Source organism: Mytilus galloprovincialis, chromosome 6, assembly GCF_965363235.1.
Source record: "Mytilus galloprovincialis chromosome 6, xbMytGall1.hap1.1, whole genome shotgun sequence".
NCBI classification, from domain to species: Eukaryota; Metazoa; Mollusca; class Bivalvia; order Mytilida; family Mytilidae; genus Mytilus; species Mytilus galloprovincialis.
The window spans coordinates 47,268,658-47,280,258 of record NC_134843.1 but is presented as its reverse complement, the minus strand read 5'-3'; the positions used below and the strand labels follow the sequence as shown (position 1 = coordinate 47,280,258).

Genomic DNA, 11,601 nt, shown 5'->3' with positions numbered 1-11,601 from the left:
TCGAGAAATGGTAGGGGTGGAAAAGGAACAAGAAATAAAATGTCAAAATAAAAAACCAATTACTTTGCCTGATCATGATTTAGAAGTTGAGCCAAAAATATTCATGATACTGAAGAAAACTAACATACCAATAATTGTTTTTCTCTTACGCAATTTTTCTTCAATTGGTATATATCCGTTGTATTATCAATTATCTTTCTGGTATTCTTCCGTTCATGTCCGTTTTATTCGTTTTACGTCCGGTATAGTCCGTTAGTGAACCTGTCTACCGGACCTCCAACGGATGTATAGCGGACAAGTAACGGATAAAAAACGGACACAGAACGGACGAGACTAAGTATTGTACAAAACGGACGCCTACCGGACACTTCATCAGTTGAACGTCCATTCACAGTTTTGAACATGCTCAAATTTTTCCACCGGACCAAACGGACGTCGATTGATAAAACGCATGTACTGAACGAAATGAAACAGATATGGACGGACGTCTAACGGATAATACACGTGTCTAACGGACACTAATAGAGTGAAAAAAGTTATCCGTTCGCGCTATCCGGTAAGGTGTGACCGGAGTTTTAAGCACCGGTCACACCTTATTGAATAGCGTGAACGGACGCCGAACGGATAATTTTTTTTCAATCTGTTCATGTCCGTTAGACTTCCGTTAATTTTCATTTCATGTCCGTTCAGCATCCGTTTTATCCATCAATGTCCCTTCTGTCCGGTGGAAAATTTTGAGCATGTTCAAAACTTTGAATTAACGAACGTTCAACGGATGAAGTGTCCGTTGTACATCCACCAGGCGTCCGTTTTTTATGATACTTTTCCGTTCTGTTTCCGTTTTTTAATCCATATCTTGTCAATTATTCATCTGTTAGAGGTTCGTTTTATTTGGTCAGTACATCAACGGACTCCCAACGGATAACAATTTTGTCAACGGAAACCTTTTTCTTTTATCCGTTAGTCGTCCGTTCGTGCTATCCGGTAAGGTGTGATCACAGCTTGAGTGAGGAGTAAACATTTCTAGGCTTAGATAAGAATGATGTGTTCTTCAAAAGTCACAAGTCTTAACTGCAGGATAATACCTTGTGTATACTATAAACATATATATATAAAAGAAGATGTGGTATGATTGTCAGTGAGACAACTCTCCACAAGAGACCAAAAATGACAAAGAAATTAACAACTGTAGGTCACCGTACGGCCTTCAACAATGAGCAAAGCCTATACTGCATATTCAGCTATAAAAGGACCCGAAATGACAATGTAAAAAATTGTAACGAGAAAACTAACGGCCTCATTTATATAAAAAATGAACGAAAAACAAATATGTAACACATTAACCAACGACAACCACTGAATTACAGGGTCCTAACTTGAGACAGACACATACATACATAATGTGCCGGGTTTAAACATGTAAGCGAGACCCAAACCCTCCCCCTAACCTTGGACAGTGGAATAACAGTACAACATAAGAACGAACTATAAAACTCAGTTGAAAAAGGCTTAACTCATCTGATGGACAAAGATACAAGTGGACGTATATATCAATTTTATTCCAAAACAACATGGCGTGCCAATCTAGTACAAAGGAGGGTTTACATTTATGTAATATTTTCATGTACTCGTCCTGAATACACATTTAGTTAGACAATGGGCGTTAATGACTCATCAATAGTTCAATCTGTGCAGTTTTACTCCTGTTCATGTTGATTATAAACATAGAAAGAAAAAAAACGAAATAGAAAATTAAGTGACCCACTGACATTTACTTTGTTGAAATTGCTACCCATTATATATATTATTTGACTATGAAAAAGAGACCCATTCCTGCGGCACGTTTATGTATTCTTTATAAAGAAGGAACCCCCTACCACGATATGGGGCTGTCAGAATAAAGGTCTAGTGTTGAAGATTCAAAGTTCAGCACTGATTATGTAAATATAGCACAGCTAGGGGATGCAAATTGTCCCGTGCTAACGATTTTTAGAAAACGTGTTAACACCAGCACTGCAAATGTAAAGTATATAGCAATGTAGATATCAAAAATCTATCTATTGAGATGTCAATTTAAGCGATGTAGGAATAAATTCTAGCGCTTGAGATGTCAATTACAACATTATTGACTTTATAGCTTCTGTACAAATCTGCATCTCAAACGCCCTAGACAGCGCTTTAACTTTAATACTTAAAAAAACACAGCTATTTACTATTTTGACTATATTACAACCAAATGTCTCTTTAGAAGATGCTGTCATAACTACAGACAAGATTAAAACGACATTTGAAATGTCAAACAATTTACGACAAGTTTATGAATTTTGACCGTTTTTTATGTAATTGATATACTAAAGCTAGTAGTTGAAAATTTCTTTCACCAGAAGATCTCAACATTGTTCCAGAATATCTCAACCGATACCAGAAAATCTCAACATGACATACTTTGTAACATATTTAGCTTAATAAAATTATATATGAAAAGAAAAAGAACAAACTGTAATTTTATGTTTGTAAGGTTTAGAAAAATACTAATTTACTGATATATATGTTAGTTTATCAATGACATCACTGTCATTTTATCAATAACTGACTGTACTGGCGACATTTACCTGCCGGAGAAAAGTCATTCCGATGTCATTTTAAATCGTATTGGTCCGTATTATACACGAGACAAACCCTAATTCAATTATCTATGGCATGACATTCTCCTATTTTACAAAAAACGCATTGATTTGCAGTAAATTGACGAAAAGTCGACATACTCTGTGTTTATTTTGAATATTTTGAACCAGTAAAGCTCAACAGGAAGTGCCAGAATACTTTTTTCCGTCTCAACATTTGGTTGAGATTAGATGGTTTACCAGGCGTGTTTATCATAAATACATCCTGGATAGTAATCACTGATTGAATATTTTGGGACTGCAAACTTCATAGTTTTGGTCTAGTCTGATGGGGGCTTTAGAATGTATAGACGATTAAAATTGAAAGAATAAAAAGCAAGAAAATACTTTTTGTGAAATTAAATTAAACCTATATAAAGTATAACAGGCATTATCAATTAAAAAAAATATATTGTACAGTTCAACATGCCTCAACAAATCACACACCCGAACTCATACGAAAAAAAAAAACTCACGCAGATACAGGCCGAACATGTTGAGAAGGTTAAACTATATTCACATTTTTGTATTGACAATTGTTTTTTTAATCTTAACCCTGCATTTTTTTTTCGATTCAATATTAATTTCATCCAAATAAAATGTGTTGCTAGGACATTGTTTTGTGAACGAATCATTCATCTAATCTTAATATAGCATTCACTTGGAAACTCAGCAGATTGAGTGAAGTACCCGTATAAAACCTAATCGATAAGCATGCTACATATATATCCTAGTCTTATATGTATGACTGAACTGGGATAAAGTAAATGTCGAAGCCTCTTACAACAAACATTTTCAACTAATATCGCCAACAAAGCATTATCAACATACCGTTAATTAAAGTTTCCTAAATTTAGACATGAACTCATACCTATTTAAAAAATGTATTGATATACATAATGTGTATTATGTATGGTTTTCTTAAGTTTAAATACATTTACGGTTCAGTTGTTGTAATGGAGGACAAATATTTCGTGATCGGACATTTTGTATGATTGACATTAGTTTCATGATAGCAATCCATAGAGAGTTTATAGATAATTGCAGTTTTCTGTTAGGACAACCTGGATTGAATAGGAATTAAACAAGAATGTGATATTACCTTGTCCCATCCTACCACAAATTGCAATGGATGGAAAAGGTATGTCCACAATATATGTTAGATCGCAGAGTTAATACACATTTACGAAGATAGAATATGAAACCATTGTTTAATCATTTTTGTTAGTATTTAAAGACATATTTGGTTTTGAGGTTATTAAGTAATTTCTGTACCATATACTGATAGCCATTTACTTCACGTCTCTTTTGATGAAAAAATACCTTTTCATGCAAACGAATAAGTCTATTTGTTTGTAAAAACAGACATTAACGTACACCACGGGTGTCATTCGGTTTATCGAGAGAAATCATCATGAAAGAATATCTAAAGCCCCAGTCTTTACTACGTTTCAACTACGTTTTGCTACGTATTATTAGAGGTTTCCCGATTTGCTACCGTACCAACCGTAGTACGAACTGGGAGCCGTCATTTAACTTTTGGAAATAATTGATGTAAACACTTAATTTCAACGTATGTTTTATGAATCATTTACATAACTATTTTGAGAATTTTTAGCTGTAATTTGGTACTAATTTCATGTGGTTACTTCTTGTATTCATAATAAACAATATTGTGTGCAATCGATTATGCATTCAAACAACCGTTGCAAGTAACCGTTGGTACGAAAGGTATTTAGTTAAGAGTTATTTACCCCTAAAACGGCATAGACAACAAGAAGCTAAACTACAAAACAAATTTTAAAACTATTTAAATTTTGTTGGTAATAACTTTATATCACTATATATCACTATAAAGTGTTTAAGTTTTGTATTTTTATGGTAAATTTTTAGAAAACATGAACAAATAAAATTTATTTTAACAAAATAAATTGACCTCAATAACAAAAACATAATGATGAAATAAATTTAAAGCAAATTTAGTCGCTATGAGCTTTTCTGTTTTAAAATAAATATTAAAGTATACAGATTAAAAACAATAAATTAATGGTTATAATATTAGTTATGTCAATAAGAAATTGTATATTTGAGGAATAAACGAGTGAATAGTGTATAATTATGAAAATAATGAACTTGTGATATGACGTGTACAGATAGAATATAGTCCCTGTAACATACATAGATCAGCTTCTGTTCTATATGGATATAAGAAGATGTCGTATGACTGCCAGTGAGACAACTCTCCATGAAAGTCTCAATTTGTAAAAGTAAACAGTTATAGGTTAAAATACGGCTTATTATCTTAAAATCTTAAATAGACAGAGAATTACTTCAAAATCAAAAGTTATCAGCAATCGTAAATCATCAGTCCACTTGTTGTTGTAGTCATTGCCCTTGCTTGATAGAAACTTTGAATAGCAAATTGATAAAAAAAAAAAATACAGGATCTGCAAATAGGTCAGTGAAAATGGCATTGTCAGTTGTTCACGTATAAAAGTTATTGCCCTTAAATGTTTTTACTTTTGTAAGTGTACAGCAAAATATGAAAGATAGAGAGAAAAATTGAAAATTGAAAAAAGAAAAATGATCAACAAAAAATTAACTGTACCTTGAAGTTTTTCTTTAAAAAATCTTCCTTAAATCACTATGCTATATAAATTTTAGAAACATGTCCTTTTAATAAAACAGTTCATATATCTTTTTCGCAGTAAGGTGAGTGAGAAAGATCCTACTCATGATACATACAGTCCTGAACAAATTATCTAGAAAAAGTTGCCAACCGATGAAAATGATCCCTAATTTTGAGTCCAGAAATCAGTTGTAAATGGTGCAAAAACCATTGTATAGCAACATAGTATTTCCTGTAGAACAGTACCAAGGATTAGAAAGACACATTCATATTGCATTAGTGCAAAAATAGCGTCAAATTATTGCCGTAATCAGTGAACAAAATACGTTGTGAAGTAAGAGGTTTTCTAGCATTGCTGTACGATAAAAGGATTAATGGATGGATATATTCATTTGGTTAACATCATCCCATGTATAGTATGTATACTACTCGCAAGCTCGTGCAGTAAAAAAAATTACTCGCAATATTCAATGATATAATAATAAACGAACAAGATGAAATACCATCGTAATGATAAATACTTCGACTAAAGAAATGGTTTCCGTTAGTGTCATAAAATTTATATTCAATCTTTAAGTAATACAATCAACAACTTTTTTCTAATGATTACATCCACCCCGAAAAGTTCAGTGACAAAATATAGGGCAAAAGATAGATCGATATTTTTATAATGTGTGTTGCGTTTAAGAAAAATGTTGCTGCAATGATCGAAAAGATAACTTAGATGCATGATTTGTTTTATTAGTTGTTAGTGGCTTTGAACTAGCAGTCAGATAACTGCGAGTACTCTCAGATCTGTTCCTAGTGTCTTTTTTCGGGATGTACAAGTACCCGTTCACGTCCACTTGTATTTTTGTCCATCTGATGAGTTAAGCCTTTTTCCAACATATTTTTTAGTTCGTTCTTATGTTGTACTGTTATACCACTGTCCCAGGTTAGGGGAGGGTTGGGACCCCGCTAACATGTTTAACCCCGCCACATTATTTAAGTATGTGCCTGTCTCAAGTCAGGAGCCTGTAATTCAGTGGTTGTCGTTTGTTTATGTGTTACATATTTGTTTTTCGTTCATTTTTTTTATATAAATAAGGCCGTTAGTTTTCTCGTTTGAATTGTTTTACATTGTATTATCGGGGCCTTTTATAGCTGGATATGCTCTTTGCTCATTATTGAAGGCCGTACGGTGACCCATAGTTGTTAATGTCTGTGTCATTTTGGTCTCTCGTGGACAGTTGTCTCATTGGCAATCATACCACATCTTCTTTTTTATATTAATTACACAGGCACTTGTCTCAGAATTTTTTTTTCTTTATACCTTAATATAACACAAGGTACTTAACTAAATTTTTTGAAAAATGACACCCAGTCCCGAATTCCCGTTATTTTACGATTTCTCGGTTGTCAAACTTCTTTAACTTAATATGCCGTAAATCTAAATTGATTTATCTATACAATGGTATATGACACGACTATCATTGTTATCGGGATCATTAGTAGCAGGCCTCAGAAGTCGGTCAACGGGATTTTTTTTGCATACGTCTCAAGCTTTGGCAACACCCAGCCCGCAGTGATTGAATTATTATAAAAATTATTAAAATAAAAACTGTCAGCTTCCCTCTGACTATAAATTATTATCTTTATTGTAAATTCTTTACAGATTATGTGAAACAAACCCAAATAAGTGTTTTTTTAGGTCTGTCGAATGTGTCAGGAGTTTCTAATTTTAGAACTCAGATTTTCCCATTGTATTGGACAGGACTCTTCTGAAAAAGCTCATACCAAATTTATGAAATATATTCTTGGTGTAAACAGAAAGTCAAGTAATATAGCTGTAAGAGCTAGATTTCCTATGTATTTTACTATAATTTTATCAATGTTAAAATATTGTCATAGACTGGAGCATTTGCAAGAAAGATTATTATTTGATGTATTTATATGTTGTAAACAGTTACATAGCTCTAATGTAAATACATAGTATTCTAGTATAGATTATATTCAGAGAGAGATTGAATTACCAAATTTTGACCAATCAATTGGTTCTTTATGTCAGTATGTAAAAAATAAACTATGTAAAAGTTATTTCACATTTTGGAATAAACTTAAGTATCAAACAATTATCTCCGAAAAAAGGGAAGCTTAATTATTTTTCTATAAAAAATTGTTTTAAAAAAGAAAAATATTTAGAATTGCAGGACTTCAAAAAAAGACAGTCAATTTGTAAATTAAGAATAAGTGCTCACTCTTTAAAAATTGAGACAGACAGATATTCAAAAAAGCATATAGAAAGATCTGAGCGTCTTTGTTCTAATTGCTCACTTGGTAAAGTTGAAGATGAGCTTCATTTTTTATTAGAATGCCCTCTTTATGATATTCAAAGGGACGATTTTTTTCAAGACATTTCTAACAATTGTTATAATTTTATAAATTTAAATAAATCTTCTAAATTTTTATGGCTCTTGACCCAAGAAAATGTTACTCTTATGGAAAAACTAGGCTGTTATATTTGTGACTGTTTTGAATTAAGGAGATCAGGTATGAACTCTGACACTAAGTCAAGTAAATAATTTGAGAATAAATACATATACATGTATAATGTAATTTTATTATTCCTTTATTCACAATATATATCAAGCTACCAATGCTTATATTCCAAATATATATGTATATGCCTCTATTATTGTTGTTGTTACCAATTATGTAAATCAATTGTATCTGATTTTATGTCCTTTATGGGCCCTGTAATTTGGGAAATAAAAATATTCTATTCTATTCTATTCTATTGACATCATTCAGATTCTCTCTGGACTTTACATAAGATATTGAGATAATTCCAAAAGGTTTAAAAAGCGGGAAATTTTGAAGTATGGAACTGAATGAAAAGATGTATTTAGCTAATAATGCTATTTGTTCATGATATGTATATTTCTAATAACATTTTGATATCATTTTGAGTAGGGAAAACAAAACAAAAACATATGTCAATCCTTTATCATTACCATTAAATCGCAATTTTAGAATGAGTCTAAATATAAAAAAAATATTAATTTAAAACTTACCAAAGTCGTATTTCCCCCTTTCTTTACCCTACAAAAAACTTTCCTAGGATCCGTGGATTGCGGAATAACGTCCACATTTCTAAAACGTTCACGTAAGTTGATTGCAGTTGTTGGCCAATCAAATCGGTATATGTAATTTAATCTGCATACCTACGTCGTTCGGGTTATTGGGTCATCTCGTGCTGTGCATATTACGTCGTTCGGGTTATTGGGTCATCTCGTGCTGTGCAGATTAAATGACATATACCGACTTGCTTGGTCAATAACTATAACTTGACTGATCTACAGATGATACTCGTGTATATATCATCTGCATGCATTCATGACTATATACTTTGAAAGTCCTTTTCCATGATATTGATTGTATATTGTTCAAAACTTTTCTTTTACATAAATGTAGTGCTTTTTAATGTTTATATGTTATAGTTATTGACCGAACGACGGAGGAGTTCGGGTTAAAGGGTCACACGAGTCGTGCAGATTAAATCACATATACCGATTTGATTGACCAATAACTGTTTTAACACATGACACCATCAATTTACGTGACCGTTTTAGAAATATGCGGATTATATTTCGCAATTCACGGCTCCTGGGCAAGTTTCCTGTAGGGTAAAGAAAGGGGGAAATACGCCTTTAACACATGGCATGGGTAAAATCTCATTGTTCTTACTGTGCTATAATCTGGATAATGCACAGCAAAGGTGTGCATTAACTACCTTAGATATAATGCACAGTTCAAATCTATTTTTACCTTTAGGGGCGGTTCCTGGATTTTGAGAGGGGCGTTATTCCATCAAATTAAAAAAATATGTCACCGAGTGTAGCGAGACTAAAGACAATATTGACGATTTTAAGCTAAAACACGATACTTTGTCCAATCCAAGGGTTAACGACCTGTTCGCCCCCAACCCGTAATCCGCCTTCTGCCTTGAAATTACGACAAAGTTGAACTTTGAAAAAACATCGTAGTTTCAAAGTAGGAAAAAAAGAAAGGTTTCTCATTCCTTTTTTTTTAATTTTTTTTTATCTAAGCTGGGACATAAATACTTTATTATATTTTGTGTACAACGTAAATCTTGAATCAGTGTTTTAAAGTCATAAAGATAGTTAAAACAATTTTTGGTAATTTCTGCCAAAAAAAAAAAAAAAAAAAGAAATGAATATCCGAATAAAAGAAATCTGATTTGGATTAATTTTAGACTCAATGGAATTTATAACGACTTTTTGAATATCTATTCCTATAAAGTGACTATTTTTGGATCGAATTAAATGAGGATCATATTTAAGTTTTTTTTAAAACAGGGGGATTAGCTGGAGATTAATCATACAACATTTAGATGGACGTGTCTTAAAAAGTAATACAGTAGGCCAAACGAAATTTGGGGGGTTGCAGGGAGTAAAAGGTTTTGAAAGAGGAACGTATTTTCTGTTTATTTAACATTTTAAATTTAGGTAATATCACATCTTCCTCGGTTTCTTTTTTCTCTAAGCATATCATTGAGGGAAAGAAATTCAAAAGCAATTAATCTAAACTCAATAACCCTTTCAGTTATGATTTTTTTTTCATACACCGATTTGAAAGTACAACATTTGTCAAAGTCTTAATCGTCACCAATTAAATAAAAATTGGGAATAATTTTAACGGAAACGATAAAAAAAATATAGTTTTTTACTATTAAATCGCAATTTTAGAAGAAGTCTAAAATAAAAAAAAATATTTAATTTAAAACTTACCAAAGTCGTATTTCCCCCGTTCTTTACCCTTCAAGAAACTTTCATAGGATCCGTGGATTGCGGAATAACGTCCACACTTCTAAAACGTTCACGTAAATTGATTGCGTCATGTGTTAAAACAGTTATTGGCCAATCAAATCGGTATATGTAATTTAATCTGCACAGCACGAGATGACCCAATAACCCGAACTCCTTCGTCGTTCGGGTTAAGCAGGGTCACTCGAACTGTGCAGATTAAATAACATAACTTGCTTGGTCAATAACTATAACTTATGTAGTATAAGGTTGGTAAGTTTTAAATAATTAACTTTTTTATATATAGGGATCTTCCTAATTTATTACACTATTTCAAGGAAAATTGCGAGTAATGGTATATTTTTTTTTATCGTTTCTGTAAAAAAAATTCACAATTTTTATTAAATTAGTAACGATTAAGACTTTGACATATTTTTTATTTTCAAATCGGTGTTTGCAAAATCATAACTGAAAGGGTTATTGAGTATAAATTAATTGCGTTTCTTTCCCTCAATGATATGCTTAGAGAAAGATGAACCGAAGAAGATGTTAGTACCTAAATTTAAAATGTTTTAATAAACAGTAAAAACGCTACTCTTTGGAATAATCTACTACCGCCTCTCCTAATTTCTTTTTTCTACTGTACTATTTTTTGAAGACATGTTCATCTAAATGAAGTCTGATTGATCTGCAGCTAATCCCACCTGTTTTGTCACAAACTGAAATATGATTCTCCTTAAGGTCGATTTCAAAATAGTCAAATATTCAAAAAGTCGTAATAAATTCCATTGAGTCTAAAACTAATCCAAATCAGATTTTATATATTTGAATATTCTAGAATACATTTCTTTTTTGGCAGAAATTACAAAAAAAATATTATCTGACTGTTCTAACTTTAAAAAATTAACGACATTGTACACAAAATATGATAAAAATATCTTATGTCCCAGTTTAGATTAACGATGTACAGTCTTGGATATGTCATAAGACAGTCATAAGACTGTCCTATAATTTATCGTAAGATATATCTTAAGCTGGGGTCACACATTCACGATTTTTACTGCCGTCCTTGACAGGACCATTCCCGATTAAAATTTATCAAAAGTCTGATCAAGATCCTATGAATCGTGGATGTAAATACAAACTTTAAAAATTTAATCACGACAACAATCAGATATTGTTCAAGAAGCGTCGATATTCAACCGTTTCCAAGCGAATTTATCCCGATAATCCCGTTCTAAATCCGCTTCTAATCCGATTTTTATCTTTCGCCAGGTAAAATTCGACCGAGTCTGTCACGACTGCGTCCCGATTCTACCGAATGTAATCCGACAGAGATCAGATAGTGACAAGACAGTGAACCGACGCTGACGGAAGTTATCCGTTCGAACAAATTTCTCTAGATCATTCCCGTTCCATATGACACCGTCCCGAATACACAAAACATTTTTAGGAATTCGATCCGATACAGCAGAATCTGTCACGACATAGGCACGATTGTAAT

The 11,601-nt window shown here is 32.3% G+C and overlaps 1 protein-coding gene across 3 annotated transcripts in view; it reads left to right on the top strand.

Moving 5' to 3' along the window:
- The first annotated feature begins 3,609 nt into the window (after positions 1-3,609).
- LOC143079728 (fibroblast growth factor receptor 4-like) overlaps positions 3,610-11,601 on the top strand; it is a 213,104-nt gene continuing 205,112 nt past the window's right edge. For 2 of the 3 annotated variants that reach the window (XR_012979469.1, XM_076255275.1), the window contains exon 1: positions 3,610-3,804. Coding sequence is in view for 2 of the 3 variants with exons in the window: in XM_076255275.1 (XP_076111390.1) it covers positions 3,792-3,804 (13 nt within the window). In the remaining variant the exon portion in view is untranslated. The remainder of the gene's footprint in view (positions 3,805-11,601) is intronic. The other variant, XM_076255274.1, reaches the window with a different exon arrangement.